Below are 20,655 nucleotides of genomic sequence, written 5' to 3'. Positions count from 1 at the left end.
CATGATTGACTCTCAGTTGCCAACATGCACGTTTAACAAACAAAATTCAAGACACAATTATTCAACATTTAGAGAAGAGAAAATGTTAAGAAGTGTGAATTATAGAAATTGAGTGAATTTCTCTTGATTAAAAGTAATGTAACACAAAGTAGATACTGATCACTGAGCAGACTTGTGGCTCAAAAGAAAACAGGCAAATTCAAAGGATTTAAATGTAATCTTTTTTTTTATTACTTCCATCCTCCAAGGAACATGCTTTAGAAATCAAGCAGAATGAAAAGTCTTTTTTACTGTTTTCATTTTAAAATACAGTACAAATGAGAGCTTGATTGCAAAATACATTATTAGACCGTAAACATACACACATTCACATATCACAAAGAAATTTAACTGCAAAATAAAGCACTTGTATATGAGTGTGTGGAAAATGACAAAAAAAAGCATTATAATGGATGTCCATCACATACTGTAAACAGCAGTATCATGGTTATACTGACATGACAACAAAACATGATGCAAATATTAGAGAAAAAAGTATTCATTAAATGCATAAGAAATCAAAAAGGGGGAATCATTTAAATGATTACAGACTTTGGGGCACCTGTGCAACACCGTGTAGAACATTTTTGTTCAATTTTAAGTGGAGATACATACACAATTATACATGTGAAGAAGGTAGAAGAGTGTAAAATGTAAATTTAAGGAATGACGCCTTCTTCGTGTTAAAGGATTTCAACTAAACATTTAGAATTTAGTCCATTTCCCGAGTCATCTGAAATTTCCAGGTTAGCATTAGCATAACTGTCTCATGAAAAAGGCCCATCGATTTGTTCTTTATAGTTTAACACTAGTAAATCATTTAAAGCATTTGTGCAAACGTTTCTAGACATTTCTCTGAGAGTCTCTCTCAACCCACGACTAAGGCAGTGTTCGAATTTGTTCCTATTCATTGACACCGTAGGGTATTTGAGCTTGGATATTTTGTCTGAGTTCTTAGTGGACTGATGTACTCTGTATAGATCAATATAATACTACCCTCTATAAGGCCATAATACATAGATTTTTATTTCACATCAAAATGTACGTGTCAGGAAGAATATTAGCGCATCAGAAAATACACATACAAACATCTATAAGAATACTAACAACCTCTAAAGCCAATAGGCACTTGTAAGAGGTGTGTTTAATACAGAGATTGTGCATACTTCTGTTTTTGGCTTTTTTCAGCATGGTTACAGGAATATTTTAAATTGTGTAATAGTCATGATGTGTTTGTCACACTCAGAAATAAGTGTTGTGTGAATCTAGTGGTGTGTCCTTTTCTACTGCGCCCTATTTAGTAACCTGTACAGTAATGTGAGTTAGTGAGTAACCAACCACTGATCATCTTGCTCCCATAGATGACTGACCAGCCAACCAACTAACATAGTACTGAATATTTAAGTATTTATGAATATTTATATTTATGGCAGACATATTTGCTTCTTTTTAAATATGATTGTATCATGGAACAGAAAGCTGTCACTGGCTGTCACTGAATTAATACTATGTAATATTTCCATCCAATCAATCATTCTTGGTAGTACATTAATAATCAGTGGTCAATTTTTGTGCTTAAAAAACAAATGAACAAAAAAACTAATAAAAATTGATCATGCAGTCTTGTTGAATAACTGTTGCATGCAAGACAGACAAAACAAAGCTTTGTTCATTACATAACACATAATTCCCTACCAGCCTTCATATGCATCTATGTAGCTACATGTCTATTTGGAAAGCTGTTTTTCTAAAAGCATTTTTCTGCTGTTCACTAGTTCATGTCATATTTATTTAATAAAAGTATCATAAACAGTGCTTACTGTCCTTTAATCTTTAATGCTTTTGATCTGGAGGCTGTGCTAAGCTTTATGCAAGTTGTTCATGTGCGAAGCACATAAGAGGTTGCAGTGAACTAGAAATAGCCACATAGTTACACAGTCTTTTTTCATACCCTAAAATCCTAGCTCTCATTTGTTAAATTACACGACATGTCAGAACACTGTATTCAAGCAACCACATGCTGAGATGGTAAACATGGATGAAGTTGCTTATGAAAGCATCTTTAGAAAGGGGAAGAGGATCTTTCTTAAGTTTTCTTAAAAATGCAAACGAGCTGCTGGAGCTATTGAGTTTCTTGCTAAGTGGTCTCGCTGATAAAGCTACAGAAAGGTTCAGACAAAAACAAGGCTGTATGACAAATGACAAAAGAGACGGAATTACAAAACTCACAAAAACAATGCATCAAATGTCTGGAATCAAAGCAGAGTCAATCTTTGAATTTTATGTTTGGTTTTTAATATGAGTGACAGGAGTTTCCACCAATCACTTCATGGCCTGCTTGGCACGCTTTGTGTGGCACTTCATGCATAGAATCCTCCCGTCCAATGGATAACAACCATCAGCATCTGCTTCTATAGAGAGAGGACGGGAGCAGTCCTGGGAGCCAGAAGAGAAACATACGAATATGTCACTCTCTGTAATCCTTTACATCTTTATAAAACCTTGTTTAAAAGGTATTTGTACTGAAATATACTATTTTAAACAAGACAACCATCTCAGTTCCACATTGTGCATAAAAGTATTGGACAAGACCTGCTTTTTAAATAAACTGCACTGAAATATCACTGTGGATACAAGTACATCATTACTTTCCAGCATTGTATGTTGGGATAAAAGTGTCCAGCAATTAGTAGTATGAATTCTAGGAGTCTGTTTAAAATGGGGGAGCTGCTAACTGGGTAGTGTGGTGCATTTTTATATTTTATGTTCTCATACCTCACATCGGTAGCACTTAAGATGAAAGTTCTTCTCCAAGGCTACTACTCTGAGTGTTTCCTCACTGCCAGGATCAGGAACAATTGGCTCATTGCAGCTCACACACAGAGGAGAAAAACGTCTGTGATCCAGAAGCAAAGCAGGAGCCACAAAAATAAAGATACATCATTGTGTCTTTTATTATATTTAATATTTTCTTGGATTACTGAGATACTCAGCAAATGAGCTGAGGAGCCAAAGGTGGCTTTCTCGGTCAGGATGTGTGTAGAGGCTCACCGGTGGTAATCATTGACACAGTAGGGGTTGTTGTTGTCATCAGTGATGAATGGAGAGCCCTCCAGTGTGCAGCTACACACAGTGCAGCGGAAACAGTGAGCATGGAAACACTGACCCACTGCTTTCAGCACACGATCTGTGATCCGCTCCCCACAGCGAGAACAAATTGCCAGAGAGTTCTAAACACACATACAGGAATCAGGAAGGCAAAAATATTTCATCTGTCCCCACTGATTTGGCACAAAATTAAAATGCACTATTTCAAGCAGACCGTAGCTAGGATGCATGCATATTCTCTCGGTACCTAACTAAGCTTATGAGAGCTGTGGAAAATGATTAAGAGCTTTTGAGGTATTCAGTTTATTTCACAATGAGGATCGGTTAACTAGCACAAAAACAAACATCACAGGTATGGTAACCGTCTAAAGTTTGTGCATTCCACATTCAGTGTTGTTTGAACAACGACAGAACGGGTACATAAAACCTTTTATGTGTATAATGAGGGAACTAAAATAATGCAATTATGCCAAACTGACCAAACACCAAATCACATACGGTGTCAAAATCCAATACTTGAAAGTGTCTTGCTGAACTACAGCATGAATGTGTGTGCGTGGGAGTGACTCACCACATAACACTCCTCACACTCTGGTGTTCCATCACGGTCATAGAACTGCATTCCCTGCAGGGGGCGCTGGCACGTCATGCAGCAGAAACAGTGTGAGTGGAAAAGTTTGTCCATCGCCCTGACTGCAGGCTGAGACCTGGACAGAGCCTCTCCACATTTTCCACACATCTCTATGCAAGCAGGAAAAATGTTAATGCACAAACGCTGATAAAGGTACAATTATTTGATACATGCACGTGTATATGTGTGGAAACTAACTTCTTGTACTTGTTTGTGGTTTTTTACGTGAAGAAGTGCCTCTGTATTTAATAGCATGCATAACATTTTATTCTATTAATATACTTAAACTATGTTTAATACCATACGTGAAAGTGGACAGGTGAGCTATCACGGTCACCTGTGTTCTATATTAATAAATGGAAATAAAATGGAGATGTAATAATTACAGATGTGAGACTACCTGTAGGTGCAGAGGTGATAACTGGGGCATGGTTGTCCATGTGCTTAATGAAATCTTTGGTCATCCTTTCCAGCTCTTCAACTTCTCGCATTGAGAGAGGAACACCACCAGGGGGTGCACCTGCTCCAGGGCCTTTTGGCTGCAGAGAGCAGTTAGAAGACCTAACTTTTATCATACTGTAGAATTATGAATATGTTTGATGATTATGTGTACTTCAGAAAAGAAATTCATTCAATTCAGGTTTCAAATAATTGAAATCTTTCTTAACACTTGTTAGTAAATTTCAATGTGGAAGCAATATGCTTCATGTGGAAGCACTAAAAATGTCTGTGCCTTTTTACTTCTTTTTGGCAGAATACAGTAACTAGCTAGTCAGCTAGTTAACTGCTAGCACACACCGTTATCAGATAAAGTCAACTGCATTGTTATATTCTCATAAATGTAGTACCAAACTCTTTAAGAACAGCAATAATTATTTAAGGTTTTGTTCAGCAAGATCATTAGCCGAGTTCTAGTTTAGTTAATCCCCCATTTTGGGGCTATAAGGATAATATGTGATGGCTTTTTATATAAATGTACATTTTAAAAGAAAAAAATGTGGCGTTTTTCCTAATATAACAGCCATCTATATCATTTAAATCAGGGAATAAATACAACTAGATCTGTAAAGTTCGTCGCGACAAACTTTGATGTTGGCTTTGATGAAGCAAGTATTCGCAAATGTGGTGAGTGGACATAAGGGACAGTTTTACTTTTAGAAGCAAGTGGACAGAAAGCTAGGGTGCCAAAACATTTGGAGGCAAGTGGAGACAAACATGTGACATAATCTGAAAACTCTTGAAGTTTCCCTCATTGGGCTGAGTGTTTTGATATGTCACATGTCCATGTTGTGCTAATTTTTGATTTTGCATATTTTGGAGCGGGGCTGCAGGACAACCGGAAGGCCAGTCAGTACACGAATTTAAAACTTTGTTCAGAGTATCACCCTAAAGGAGCTGGCCAAGTTTGGTGTAGATAGTTCGAAAGCTTGCCGAGTTATAAACCTCCAAAATTTATAATGGGAGTCTATGGGAAAAAAGGCCACTTTGAGACCCGGTACCGGAAGTACTGGAAATCGGATCGCTTAGAAAAGTAAAAGCAACAAACTTCAGACCAGGGACTACGACATATCCGAATTTGGTGCATGTGGCTTGAAAGCCCTAGGAGGAGTTACTCTTGATAAATTTTTGTCTAAGCTTAAATAGGAAAACAGAATGTTGGCTTCTACAAAGCCAACATAATAACCATACATGGACTGTCTTAACACCCTTCTGAGTGATTTCATCTCTGATTAAGTAATAAACGTATAAAACACCTTCTTCAAATGGTAGATCAAAATTCCACTGTTTTTACAGACTCACCATGGATGGGGTTGGACTGAGCAATAGGTTGCTGTTTGGTGATGCAGTGGAAGTGGAAGATGGTGCTGGTTTAGCCTGTGGAGAAGCTGGAGGTGGACATGTTTTCTCCTGATTGAATGGAAGGGAACCTTTGGCATTACTGACAGCTGGGGCAGGGGCAGGGGCTGGGGCATTTGCTGGAGGTGGAGGGGGACCTGGTGGTACAGCAGGTGGTGGAGGGAACGAGATGTGAGAAGTGACTTTGGGGGCAAGGTTAACTCCTCGTGGAGCTGCAGAGCTCAGGTTGTTTCCAGATTTGGGGCTAAAATTAGAAGCAGGCTGGCTGGGAGTGAATGTTGTCTTTAGGGTAGCTGCAGGTCCTTTGCCCACTGGTGCTCCAGATGCTGGGGCAGAGGGTGCGCTCGTGCCACCGTGTCTCAATGTGGTACGAGCACGTAGCTCTTCTGCCCAGGGGGCAGGTGGAGGGCGATCCTGCAGCTCTGGTGGGGGCAGAAAAGACAAGGAGGGTTTGGGGGCTGTGGGAGGAGGAGCAGGTGACTTTGGGGTAGGCACTGATGACAGCTGACTGGACACCTGGACCACAAACATGCAAATTCAAGGACAAGACATCAGTTACAACAATGATTTGATTTATTATGCTGTAGTCTCCCCCCCCAAATTGTAACACATTACTGCATATGTACACTGTACAACTTTGTACCTTAGGGTTGAAAGGTCTTCGTGTTTCCATTTCTGACAACATATCAGTTAGAGAGTCCAGCTGTCGGTCAAAACTAGTCTGCTTCTCCAATGATTTCTATTGAAAAGGAGATTGAATTAAATTAACACGTGGGTGGGAAAAATAAAGAGTACTTGATAACTGCAGAAGAAGCTGCACAGGAAAGATTGTGAGAATAAACACAGCAGAAGGAGGAAGAGATATAACAGGCCTGCTGTGAAACATCCCTCTACTTAACACTAATCAATCTACTAAAGAATAAAGGATAAAATGAAAAGAAATGCTAACAACAAAAACAAAAGTAGATCCCAATGTTGAAAACAGGCTGCCATGCAAAAGTATTTAAACTACTGCAGTTTGGAACTAATGTTCTCAGATATTTAGGCCTGTCTGTATTAAATGATATAAAATCATCACTGCTGTAATGCAAAAAATGGCATACAAGTAAGTTAATTTTGTGGCTCATGTAATAAATTTATAATCTTTTAGCATTTTTCAATGTCAGTGATGGACTATAGTCACAGATGGGCCTGTGATCAGACTCTTGTTTTTGATGGCAGGAACGAATCCATCTGCTGAAGCACATCCACTACAAGGTTTTGTACAAGGCTTTACTGCTGATGTGAACAATAAGTGAAACTGTTGACCTGTATCTACATATTTTTTGCATTGTGCTGCCTCCACAAGATTGGCTAATTAGAAAACTGCCTAAATAAGCAGGTGTTTCTTATACATTTTATAACATGGAGATAATAAATAAATCACACACAGAGTTAACTGTATATCCAAATAAGCCTGTTGCTGTTACAGGCAATATATGTATGTGTATATACACTCACTGTGTGTGTGTGTGTATACGAAAGAAAGCAATAATAGTGTGACTTTTTAATCTAAATGACTGTCTGCATTTCTTGCATACTTTCAAACACAAGATGCAAATGCCACATCTATGCTTAACACAGGCTTAAGTTCAAGCAGGAACAAATGATGGAACAACTGTCAAAATTTTGTTAAACCCAAGTTGCAGTGATAAATCAGTTTTTTTAACGTAGTAAATACTCTAGCAACCTATTTTCCTAAATAAATTTTATTATTTTCTGTACACGACAGAACATTTTTCACTTCTCTTCATTCACTTTCTATCGGCTCACTTTGTTTCTATTATGAACTTAGAGATCTACCAGCTCCAGTTAGACTCTGCCCTACTAAAGAGGAGATGCCAACTCCATGTGGTCTTTTGCATCAATACAACATTCATCAGACTGTATATTTATAAAATCACACCCTCCAGTATCACCCACATGAGGATGAGGTTCCCCTTTAAGTCTAGTTCCTCTCAAGGTTTCTTCCTTTACCTTCCAAGGGAGTTTTTCCTCATCACTGCTGCCTCAGTCCCTTGAGACTTGCTCATTAGGGATGAATACAAATATTTAAATATATCTAATATTAATCTTGACTTTTGTATTCTATTAATCTTTATATTATTCTTTATAATAACCTTTTGTTCTTTGTTTATGTTCTGTAAAGCTGCTTTGAGACAATGTCAATTGTAAAAAGCGCAATACAAATATATTTGAACTGAACTGAACTGTTAATGTGAGTGGGATGGGACCAGGGTTCAGTTATGCATCAACCAAAATGAGCCATTACAACAGCTGTTCTTCTCGCCTGACTGCTGAAACTAAAGGAAATTCATTCCTGCTCACTCACTTTCTTTGTGGGTGACAAACTGCTGAGGGTGACATTTAGCTAACTTTACTTAGCAACGTTTTAGCCTTTTAAAAATATACACTGCTGTAGAAAAATATAGAATGCTAAAAAAAAAAAAAAACACATCAAACAAAAGTGCTGTGGAAGATCCACTGCATCATTCCTACCAGCTTTTCTAGCACTAGCAGTTGTGTGATTAGTAACAGTTCTGTGCATATCTATCAAGTGTTGCAATGGTGATGAACTGTCAAGAGCCGGAAGTCACAGACTGTGCGGACAATGCTGGCATCGCAGGGATCATATTTATAAAAAAAAAAAAGTTTGGTTTAGATATTTTACAGATAAACACATTTAGCTATTGACTAAACAAGGAAAGATAGAGATTGTGGCATTGTGTTACGCTGCTACAATCTGTCTGTGATTATTCAAATCTATAATTGGTAGTACTTAATGACATCAAATATCACTAGTCATTTTTAACTTGTTGCCAGTGGCTTTAAGTCTGAAGTCACATCAAAGTCTGTGTCTTAGTTCTTACCTGAAGACCGACACCGGTGCCAGGCTCAGGGAGTGGAGGTGCAGGAGGGGGAGGAGGAGGAGGAGGAGGAGCAGGAGCAGGAGAAGAATCTGAGGGCACGAAGCTCACATCTTCAGGAGGTGCTGGGAGAGGCAAGTCTTCTGCAACTGGGGGAGGGGGAGGGAATGCAGGGGGAGGGGCCTCAAATGCAGGGGGTGTGAGCTGGCATTCTGGGGGAGGAGCTGGTAGCTCTGCGTCCACTGGAGGAGGAGGGGGTGGAAAATCTGGCCAGGAGAGGCAGTGGAATGGTTTAGAAACATGCCAGTCATAACAATAGCCAGTCATTAAACAGACAAACAAATTAATTAATAAATATAATAAAATAGGTGATAAAATAAAATCTTACTGCCATATTCATAATGCAAGAAGCTAAAGCTGCTGTTTTCCATAAAATGTTAAGAGCCAAGAGTGCATTCATTACATCATATTAAACATGTTTAGGACAAATTTTAAGAAATCTGTCTCACTACAATCAGACACGTAGCCTTTTGTCAAATTCACACACACAACATTTTTTCTAACCTTTTAATTTTCACTGCTTTTCATGCACGTGTTAATTCATAAAACAACCGGTCACTGGTTGCAGTGTTAAAGGGGGAGTAATGAAACAGAGGTTTTATACGATGACTGTGTGAGTAAATGCATCAGAATCAACCGTGTTCTTGAACTGAATTGAGAAATTAACTTGTGATTTTAGATAGCTATTGTGCAGAACTGGTTGAATTTTGGCACATGTTTATGTCCCATTCCAACACTGTGAAAGTGTGTGTCCAATATTGTGGTCACTAACGAACTCTGTGAATTGTACTGAAATTAGTCATAAACTCAACTTGTTCAAATTCAGAAACCATAGGTTCCTCTGACCAGACTGATCTGGTAAACAATGATCAAGAAGAATTGCTTATTGCAACAGGTTTAGCATGAGTAGATAAGCCTGGTCTCAGAAAACTATATTTATTTTATAAAGCTTACTAACAAAAGCCTGTCTTCATCTTTACCTGAAACCTCAGGCAGCACTGATCATATCTCTTACACATGTGCCTTATAACCACAAGCCTTATCCACACCAAAAGGGAATTTCTATTCATCTCTGATGCAAATTCAGTATGAGATCTGCCATATGCTGTCATACGCCATTTCTACACAAAAGAGAGTCCTCATATTTGAAAAGTCTGTCTTACCTTCACTAATAGATGAAGGAGGTGGTGGGATCTCTCCAACCCGGCCAACTGTAGCTGTGCATGCTTTTGGCGAGAAGGTTAGTGACTGCGATTGGTTAGACTGCCCTTTGGGTCGAGGAGGGGCCACAGAGGCAAACCTTTTCGGCTGGTTGTAGAAAGACGGTGTAGTGACTTGGAAAGACAGGGAAGATGTTACCATAAGCGGCTTACTGCCATTAGAGTCCTCCATCTTATTCTGTGAAAAAGGCAAAAAAAAAAAAAAGATCATAATTCTAGCTATTTGCACATAGGTTCATGGCATTAACACTCAAACTTCAGAAGATATTATCTGTGGGACAGTCTATAGCACCATCACCAAAAGAATAACATTTGCAAGACCATTACTCAAAGTTGTGTTGTGACTTAAGTGTACCGGGTTTGATGAAATGAAAGTGCTGAGTCATCCAGCACTTTTCATATATAATATTTAAAAGGTAAAGTTGTCAGAAAGGCCAAAGATCCTTTAGACAGCATTTCTATTGAACAGACCAAACTCATTTTGACCTCAAGTCTGTTAGTAATTGCATCAGTATAGTGGATAACTAATCTGAATATAGCGTGACTGCTGTATTTCATTTACTCTTGGCTTTTCCCTTGTTTATCTTTAGATGTCGAGATGGTTTCTTGGTTGTTTGAGTTGTTCAAGTCTGCAGTTTCATTTCCAGCTTGTTTTGGAATTGGAACTCATCCGTGAAGTCATTTCTCATGCACTTTATTACAAATTTTAAAGCAATAAGGAAGAGAGCACTGAGATAAGCTGTAGCAGTTAAACGCTAAATGTTAAATGCTCGAAACCAGCCTGAACTGTTGTCACATGCAGGTTGGGTTCATGGACTTATGCTGTTGATCTGTTGAACTGTGACCCATCTGCATGTCAGAGCAGAAATTGTTATTCATCAGAATGTGTTTTCAATCATAACAGTTTTACCCAGACCAGCTTTGGTGTGTTTTGCTGTGCACAAACCAAGCTGCATTACCCTATGAAGTCAAAGGATCCACTACCTTACATCATCTCTATTTGTGGAGAGCTACCATCCTACACCAATTACTTCATACTTCAACATACATGGCTCTTAATTTTCAAATGCTGCTGTGAAAAAATTCTATTAAACAAGATAAGGCCTCATGGGAGCCCCAAGCCTTTAGAGATTTCTAAATATTTGGTGCACACATGCCACAAGAGCATATTTACAACATTATAAAAACACCACATTTTTGTACAGAGAGAAAAAATGTACAAAATGATCCTCTAACTATCTAACCAAGGTTACCCAAATAAATTCATCTTAATTTCTTTTTCTTTTGTTACACCACATTTCCAACCATTTACAGTTCATGGAAGCAGGTATCTGATGAACTACGGTGAAGATCCAATTTTAAGCAAATAAAAAGAAAAAAAGAAATGGGATACTGCTGCAGTGGTTGTTGATTCCCGGCATCAGCATGGCTCCGTGTCAAGCACTTCATGTTCTGACATGAGAAAAACAGCAACATTTTCCAAAGGCATTTCTGAAATGCTGAGATCATGAAAACAATGTGCAGAGTTCTGCTCTGTTTGAGCTTAATATAGCAAACTCTGATATAAAAAAAGACATTTAAGGACAGAGATGAGTAAAGCCTTTCTAAACGCAGTGTGCAATAAAAGGGTTTTATTGCTGAAGCGTCCTCTGTGTATGAAAAAGCCATTTGGAATTTTCTTTGGTAAGGTTTATTTTATGAACTAATCAATGTTTAACACAATACTTTCTTTTCGTTCAGGAAATGTTATCAATATAGTGTATTATATATAATTAACCTGCACCATTTTTGAAAGGACATTTATCAGCATGCAGGTACAACCTGCATGTACCAGTACAGCTCAGGTGACGTATACAGAAGTGCAAATTTCATTTTCATTAGTTTTTCATTTCTAGTTGCCTGAAGGACAAGTAGGCTTATAAAGCTTACTTCCCACTGACTTCTGCAAACTAAAAGCTTTCATTTGATATGCATGTTTAAATGTAATGCACTTCATACTGAGACATGCCTCAATGCTGGAATTATAGTGTGCGCTTCCACATGCCACAACCTAATGCACTACACAATGAAACCAAGGTGTAGCTGATGAGTGTAGTGGTTTTTCCTATTCACCTCTAAAGATTCTAGGCAGACTCAAGTCATATTTCTTACTTTTAATGCACCACAGTTTACAGATAAAATCCCAAAACACTGAGCCTAAAAGGACCAACACACATTATATCTTAGTTTTTGAATGACATTAACCCCAATCTACAGTGCTTAAGGAAGAGGTCAGGGAAATCTTTTTGGTAGATTATTAAAAAAAATTAACAAACTTTACAATATTATGAATTTATAGTAGCCTACAAATTATTTATAATATTAAATCTCTGTTTATAATAATAGTTAAGAGATAAAGGCAATATCTGGGTTGCTATTAGGTTGCTAAACTCAAATGCGGACCAACATAGGCTTCCACGCTGGCGTGCATCTCCCTTGGCTTTAATACTGTTGATGTAAAGTTTAAACAAAAGGCACCTTCAACTACATTCTGTTTTCAATACAAAAACTACCATACAATACTACTGCTCTCCTGATGGCCACACAGAAACTAGTTGGCAAACTTTAAACTCATTACTTTAAACAAAGACATCTAAAATTATGTGCCATGAATGAAAGTTAATGTGTCTCAAACTGCTGGGTTTTTTTTTTCAGTGTAAATTATGAGAGCACTCATTGCTGTTTACATGGCTGAAAGACCTGCTGGTTTGAGCCACAGAGGGTTATTATGAAAGCTCTGTGATTGGACTCATGATGTGACCCTATTCCCTTTAATCCATCCATTGCTTTGATGTTCGGAACAATCATGTCTACACTTCTCTGTACTGCCTTACAACAAGCCTCCAAAGCAAGCCATGTGGACGAAAAGAATTATAGTGTAGGTCAGAGAGAAACATTCCTTGGTTTTTTCTCTTTTTTCTCTCCTAACAGCTTTTGAATCATCACTGCAACAGAACTTCACGCACAGATCAGCTTCAGGTTTTTGTTCTTCAGTTTGGAAGAAAACCTACATAATTCAAAGACGAATGTTTTGAGCTCTATTCACTTAGGTCAGCTAATATGAGGTGTCAGCCAGTTTGTACGTCTCCACTAGAGAAGCAATGCTGATGATATATCCATCATTACCAAAAGTGTTGCAAAGGCAAAATCAAGCTCATGTTACTAATGAGAAATCTGGGGATCGCTCTATGGTTCTTTAGGGCATAGATACATAAAATTAAACCTCAAATGTCATGGAAAGTAAGACCTTATATAGTTAAGATGTAACTATAGGATTCTTCCTTTTTTCCCCCTTTATCTTGCTGAAAACTGAATTATTCTGTTTGGTTAAAAATTGCATTAACAACAGGCTACTAATTTGTTCAATGGGAACCTTGCATGCAATACAAGAGGCCTAACCAGCTGCAGTTCTTTTTTATTCCCAAACATTTCTTCAATTATCCTACATTATGCCAAACACTGGCTGATTCTTGTGCATGAAATTTGGTAATTGTAATAAATTAACCTTCCTAAAATTAACCTCAAGGATACAACACTGTGTCATGGGCATCTTTCATAAATACTTCTTAACATTTATTTTGAACATGGAGCATTGACGCTATTTTGAGAGAAATTCTGAAAAGTAGAAGAGAAAAAGTGTTCTCTGTCCTATCAAAACAACTTCCGCATGATCAGACCACATTAAAAAAAAACATATTAAAAAAAAAACTATTTTGTATGCATGATGCAGCCAGGCCGAATCAGTTTCAGAGAAATACCGAATTAACTGTAATCCTGATTGTTAAAATGGAAGTGAGAAGTTCCCTTTAACTAACCACAATGCACTAATACCCTGTCGCTCCCTTAGTGATTGTGTTACACTTCTCCACATGCTGGGCCTGATCAGCTCACTGCAGTTTGATAAATCACCTCACCTGGCCTGCTAATCTAACATACTATAATAATTTGATTAAATGACACAGGCATAATTTTCTAGTCAGTGCCAATACACTGGATGGATGTGTAAATAGATGTACACACTTCAATACAAGAACATTCATACAATGAATGTTACAAATATGGAAAAAGTGTCTCGCTGACCTAACGGAATGTTAGGTTGTGTGTGTGTGTGTGTGTGTGTGTGTGTGAGTGAGAGAGAGAGAGTGTGGATGAAAGATTAGGGTGTGGAAGCAGAAACAGCTGTAATGTACATGTTCCAAAAGCCTTATGCTCTCTCGTATGAGCCTTTCCTTTCTTTAAATAATACTCCATACTTGTGGCTAATCAAGTCAGTTACCCTGAAAATACTCCACTGTTCTTCATTTTGTTCTCGGATTTGTACGGTTAATAGTCTACAACACTTCTCTCTTTGTAAGATTACTAATATCCGCTACAAATTTTGAAACAGCAGATATTGTGACATTTACATCCATGTTTGTATGCCTGAACCTGTTGAGATTTTGTTAAGCAATATGGCATTTCTCTAAGTTAGATTTGAAAACATGTCTCAGACAAGGACATCATATACTGTATATTTGCTTACTTATATTGATGTGCCACAAGACAACAAGCCATCTGGAGGTTCTCATCTCACTTTGTTTAACAGGTGAGAATCCACACCAGTGTAGCGATGTCAACTTTGATGTAAACTTTATAGAGTAGACTTGCCCGCATTTGGGAACTTGTGGCATCACAGCTGCTCGGTTTATAGGATTTTTAATGGCATAGTTCCAGACCTTTCTAAAAGAAATCTTGGAGGCCGCAGCTCTATTACAAATTGAAAAAGGGAACTCCCTGAATAAAGCAAATCAAGACAAGGAAAAAGTCGATTAATTCTGGCTGAATATTTGCATTGTATTTTGAGATTACACACTTCTTCCCCTACTTCATGAGCAACAATGACAACATGAGACTCGCGTTCTTTACCATGACATCACTGTGAGCAAGCAGAAGACAACCTGGTAGCCTGGTGTTAATCACATCACCGGTTTTAAATGACTAATCGGTGTACCAGACAGTTTCCTACTCCAGGGTTTAAAAAAAAAACAAAAAAACCAAAAAACTCTAAATGTTAGTTGTTGGTAAACGGACCCATACAACAGGTCCCGGAGTCAGTGAGATTCTATCTGCAAACTTTTCAGTGAGTTCATGCAGGCAAGTCCTCGGTGTGGAATGTGACTGAAAATTACTGACATTACAACTGACAAAACAAATGCTAACAAAATGCCTGAGAGATAACACTGTCTAGTCAGGCTCTTTCTCTAGTCGTCTAGTGTGTGTTGATTGCATTCTTACACACTGCATTCATTTAATAAAAAGGCCTGAGGAGATTGTCTGCAGTCCCACCTACTATGCCATGCCACACACACACACACACACAGGGAAAGAGTAAGGTCAAAATTCTGAGCTAAATGAAGACTAAAAGCAGAGAACTGTTCAACTGTTCGCATTCAAAAACAATCACTCATTACATTTTTATTGCATCACTAGACTTTTTCACAGATAAAAAAACTAAGTAAATTGTGCACTGAAGCCGAGACAGAAGTTCAGGAGAGCAGAAACTGGCCTTATATGGAGATCTCCCTGTTACTCAGCTAGAAGCTAAGTTCTCTGCCAGCACAACAGCAAGACTGAAGAGAAAACAGAACTAGCCAGATGTTATTTCTAATAAAAACCCATTCCTTGTGCTTCATATGTACTAAGACGCTTTCAATATTATTTATTTATTTGTTTGTTATTGTACCTGTGAACTCGTTGTAATCTCAATTCAACCGTCTCTGCCCCACCCATCCTTTTACCTTTCCACCGTTATACACGGTATCAGTGCTAAAATATCGATAGCTTTACAATTGAGATGACTTTTTTTCTGTCTGAGACCCAACAGCTCAGACAAAAAGGCAGACCACTGGAGTATCTTTACAGGTACAGAGATAGCAGACGATGCTACAGACAGCTCGATATATTTTCCCATCCAGGTTGCTAATACATGACAACGCGGACCGAATACACAAAAGCTATTTAAAATAACACAAGACACTTACTTTAATGTTGTTGTCTGGAGCACTGCAGTTTAGCTAAGCAATGGTATCACCATGTATTGCACGTCAAACTACACAAATGCCGAAATTCGGTCCCCCTGGTTCCCTTAATCAAGCCGTTCCCCGAAGCTAACTCCACCCTTTAGGTCAGCTAGCATCACACTAGCTTGTCATTGCGGGAAGGTTCCTGCACCTGGATACGGTTCTGTAAGAACTTTTCCCAGCAATGTAAACTCACTTCCGGTTTAGCTTCCGCATTTTCCACAAATCCACAGTGCTCTGGTGCACAATGATAACAGTTGAAGTTTGATAGTAACACTGGGGCTAGATCTATGCTTAGTATTCGATGGGTTGGGAAATTATAGGCACTATAAAAGTCCTGTCATAAATATCTCAACTACATAATTGAACAGAAAGCCATGAAGCATAATAGCCTACTACCAGTTAAGTTTAAAGTTCCAGTAATAATTAAATAATGGGGGAAGGCAGAGATTCTTGACATGGTTCCCAAATAAAGCTCTAAGCTTACCTCTTTCTCAGAGCAGCAGGCTGTTTGAATCTTTCCTGGCTCAGAGATAAAAAGTTTTCCTTTTTAATGCTCTCTCCCTCTCTCTCTCTCTCTCTCTCTCACACACACACACACACACAGTTCCCGTATTACTTCAATACCCTCCCCCTATTTGTGCAAAGGAATGACACCATCCCTACAAACAAGTTCTTTCTCGTTCCCCTTCACTTTGGCCAGGTTTATTACACACCAGGCATTCTCTCTCTCTCTCTCTCTCTCTCTCTCTCTCTCTCTCTCTCTCTCTCAGCCTCGCTTTTCTCCCTCTCTTTTTTCTCTCAGGATTCTTTAAACATTCTTCATTCGATGACATCAGCCCTGCCTGCCTTTCCTTGTAAGGACAGAGTGAGTGAGAGAGCCAGAGAGAGTGAAAGATAAAGAAGGCTGGGGGTTGATTGAACACAGACAGCACAAGGTTGGAAGAGAAGAGAAGTTAGGAAGAATGCTTGACTTAAATAAACTCCAAAACAATGATTATTTCTTAGAAAAAAATCACACTTAATCACACTGCAACAATAGGGAACTTTTGTTCAGGTCTTGCCAAGCCCAGTCTATTCCTCTGCGTGTATTGCAAAATCCAGCTCTAATAAGAAACACATGAGGTCATCCAAAACATAATATTTTTCTTATTAACCAAACATGGGCATCAAGTCGAAGTAAGCTGGAACACTGTGTTGCATTTGCTTTGATTCATATTAGGTTTTAAAATTAATTTGAATAAAAGATCAGTATTTTTCCAACTCTGGGTATATTACCATGGACCCAGGCCAATTATAACACAGATAAGGATGTGATTACAATTGCTACTACTGTCCAGCCTAATTCCACCCATCCTGCAAATCTGCTACCTCTGCCTCTCCCTTCCCCAGCAGACTGTTTCAGGCACATTTCTCCAATTTTGCATGGAAAATATCTAATACTTGATCCTGATCAAATCCGATCCACAGACAGTCAGACTTGATGGAATGGACTGCTGCCCAACAACCCATTATTAGAACTAAAGTTTGGCTTGTTTTGTATACATGAAAAAGTAACAGCAGGGATTAACCACTGGTGAACTTCTCTGATAAGATATTTTAATATCTTCTAGTGTGACGTTCTTTTTCTTTTTTAACAAAAGAATATTTAGAGTATCTTTTCAGCAAAAAAGGTTTTTGGGGAAAAAAAGGTCAGTGGTCAAGTTCCCCCTGAGACAGAGAGGTGGAGGGTAAAGTGAAGCTCACCAACAGGAGGCCTTCTGGAGTGTTGCCAAAACCCAGCTCTGGAAAACCAGCCACCCCCTCTCCAACTATGACTCATTGTGTGCGCTCATACTGTATCTCTCAGCTTGATTTCTATTTCCTCATTCAGTTCATTCTAGCTCAGAGGGAGGGGAGTGTGTCACAGTGGTTCTTTTCAGTTTTCATCTGTCTCTGTCTTTCCCTGCTGGGAGCATTCACAATGCTCACGAACCTTATGCATGTACTGCTCTCTTATAGAGACAGCAATGCGTAGACTCATGCTCACTTTCAGTAAGTTTGATTTGCTAAGTCCGGCACATAGTTAAATATATGAACACCCATAGCCACATACCTTATGTTGTCTGTCTGACGTCTACCTAGCTCCTCTCTGACATGTCTATATCTAGTTATGATTTATTGGAAGGCATTACATCCTTGTAGTTCTAGGCTTATCCACCAGATGTCAGGCCAGAATTCTGCTTTTGTCCTAAACACATATAATTAAAGCCAGTCCTAGAATTCTACAGCACCACATGGGTTATTGCTTCCCCTCCTCTGGTGCAACTGACACGTTCCAGGACATGACTTCAGGATTAAGAATGGAAAGAGGCCCCTGAAATTTACCCACTATCCCATCCAGACTGCATTTCAGCTTCTCGCCCAATGGCTAAGTATTCAATCCATCCCTGACCAGGACAAAGCATTTAATGAGGATGAATAAAAGATATATTGTATATAACATATAGCATATAGTGTATGTATGTAGAAACCATTCAGGACTGTTTTAGTGTTCTACAATTTATTGATGTTCAGAGAAGTTTAAGGAAGTAATGGACAGATGGCACGGCTTGATACTGAGATGCAGTCTGGTATAACCAACATGTGGAATCCTAGATGAGCTGACAGCCAATGGAGGGAAACAGGGAGAAAGAGAGAGAGCATATGAATTATGGCGGAAGGATGGGATCTCCCAATGCATACTGTTTTAGTCTCTCTCTTTCTCTCTCTCTCTCTCACACACACACACACACACACACATACACAAAAGAAGAAGTCTGATGATGTATATAGAGTAGAGTATTATTAATATAAAGGAAAGAGTAAGTCCTAATTTAGTCTGTCTCTTCCATAATGCAGCTATCAATACTGGTATATCAGATTTTTTCTTGCATGGTTTGGCAAAGTGGCTAACAAAAGTATTAACAGAGTGGCCAATGTGGAAAGATGAGGTGGCTCAATAGAGCATATACATATGTGGTGGTGTATACAAAATTGCAGATTTGCTAATGCAAGACATGCCCCAGACTGTACCAAAAAGTGAATAGCCAATAACACCTTCATTTCAACTCAAGAAGCTTCTCAAACATTCCCAGAATCAATCCACCAAAAATTTTTTAAAACTTGCTTGCTAACTTAATTTTTTCCCATTAAAGTGAATGTGTGAAATATCAGGGTCCGTGTACCAGGTAGATCTCTATAATCTTCCTTTAAAGTTGTTAAAGAACTCAATTTTTAGATTGTTAGACTATTTTATATGATGCATTTCCTTAAATGCCATTAAGGAAAATTACCTTAAGAATGAGACTTTATTTTTGTTTATTATTTTTTAACCATTTATGTGTTCACCTTAATCTCAGGCAAGTTCATTATTTACAAGGTTGTTTTTTTTGCTGGCAATAGCTGCATATAAGTTTACTTTCAGTTTATAATTTGGGTAACATGTTCAAAGTGACCATCTCAATCAATTCCACAATTTTACTGTTCAGTTTTTTCCACTAAAAATAAAGGAAAAAGTTGGGAGAACTTGGTTTCTTCTTACCATGATCTTTGGGTTATAAAATTTCCTGTTAAATCAACATGTGACATTTGGAGTATTCAAAATATTTGATAGTGTTAAATGTGTTCAGTTAACCGGGTTAAGTGAATGAAGTGAGACACAGGGAAAATAAAGATTTATCATAAAATGGATGACCTAAAATGGATGACTCATAAAAAAAAAGGCCCTGTAAGTACTGTTAATAATTATTAGTGTGTTTTCATGATTACATTTCAAGTTGTAGTCATAGTGGATGATTTTACTTTGTATGACATTAAATATATGTATTAAAATAAAAAATGTTTTCTTAAATACATTATATAGGAAACTACTGATTTATCTGTCAGAGCCATGCTGTTCTAGAAAATCAACACCTTTTGACCAACTGGAATAATTTCATTCTGCTTCCTTTCTGGGGCGGTATAAATGCCATGTCACAACACATCTTTGATTGCTTTCATATAACTGTGCATCTTGCTGTGACTTATTCCTTTTTTTATTATTTTTATTTACCAAAGAAATATTAGTAAGAAAGCACTTTATGTGCAGTAAACAGTGCTGTCACTGTAGGTGCAGTTTCTTTTTCTTTCTCCACCTCCTCACTGTGCAGTGTATGTGTGTGTGTGTGTGTGTGTGTGTGGCAATCGCATAGCTGTGTGCTTACTGCTGTGTGTAAGAAGTGGTGCTCGTTATCAAAGCCATTCTTGGACGCAATTGTGTACAGATTCATGCAATGAATCAGCAGTATGAATTGTTCCAGTTCCTCAGCTTGACTGTCTGTAATCACCACATGACAGTACAGATTAATTAATTTATTTTCCAATAGTGTATATATTATCCTTATATTATTGATTATGTGATTGTGTGATTATGATATGTGCATGCAATAAATCCATACTCAGTTTGTACACCAAGCAAATATAACAAAGTTACAAAAACACATTCATATAGTTTATATTAGAATTTTTACATTATATTTTACAAAGAATTCCCTGTCTGTAAATGAGCTTTCTAGCCATGTCAAAGCAGATTTATATTTAATACAGCCACAGCTGTGTGTAGGAGGTACTGAAGAAATGTAGTAATAGTAATAAAAATGGGGGAAAAGTGTTATAAACATGTTGATAGAGTGAAAGTACAAGAAAAGGCAAGTGGTGAGAAAAGTGTGAGCTGGCAC

General features: G+C 38.0%; 1 protein-coding gene across 2 annotated transcripts; it reads right to left on the bottom strand.

Moving 5' to 3' along the window:
* Nucleotides 1–207: 207 nt before the first annotated feature.
* On the bottom strand, nt 208–16,559 carry zyx (zyxin). 2 transcript variants are annotated; one of them, XM_060870195.1, is made up of 10 exons: nt 16,407–16,559; nt 9,765–9,999; nt 8,545–8,807; nt 6,279–6,374; nt 5,579–6,151; nt 4,179–4,317; nt 3,719–3,888; nt 3,091–3,269; nt 2,815–2,935; nt 208–2,475 (listed from the first exon to the last, which is right to left on the bottom strand). In XM_060870195.1, exons 2-10 carry the CDS (start codon nt 9,991–9,993, stop codon nt 2,362–2,364), a joined length of 1,884 nt encoding a protein of 627 aa, XP_060726178.1. In that variant the 5' UTR covers nt 9,994–9,999; nt 16,407–16,559; the 3' UTR covers nt 208–2,361. The 2 variants fall into 2 exon arrangements, with proteins under 2 accessions (XP_060726178.1, XP_060726177.1); XM_060870194.1 differs by lacking the exon at nt 16,407–16,559 and adding an exon at nt 15,881–16,185.
* Between the last annotated feature and the right edge of the window lie 4,096 nt (nt 16,560–20,655).

The sequence above is a fragment of the Tachysurus vachellii genome, chromosome 5, assembly GCF_030014155.1.
Source record: "Tachysurus vachellii isolate PV-2020 chromosome 5, HZAU_Pvac_v1, whole genome shotgun sequence".
Lineage (NCBI taxonomy): Eukaryota > Metazoa > Chordata > Actinopteri > Siluriformes > Bagridae > Tachysurus > Tachysurus vachellii.
This window is presented reverse-complemented; position numbering and strand designations above follow the sequence as displayed.

What these genes read in the sequence shown, in the direction of transcription:
- zyx (XM_060870195.1), bottom strand. Translation starts at nt 9,993, where the DNA reads ATGGAGGACTCTAATGGCAGTAAGCCGCTTATGGTAACATCTTCCCTG. An exon ending in TCCTTCATCTATTAGTGAAG is followed by an intron (nt 8,808 to 9,764) that starts GTAAGACAGACT and finishes TCTCCTGGCCAG; the next exon opens with ATTTTCCACCCCCTCCTCCT. An exon ending in TTAAGTGCTACCGATGTGAG is followed by an intron (nt 2,476 to 2,814) that starts GTATGAGAACAT and finishes TCTGGCTCCCAG; the next exon opens with GACTGCTCCCGTCCTCTCTC.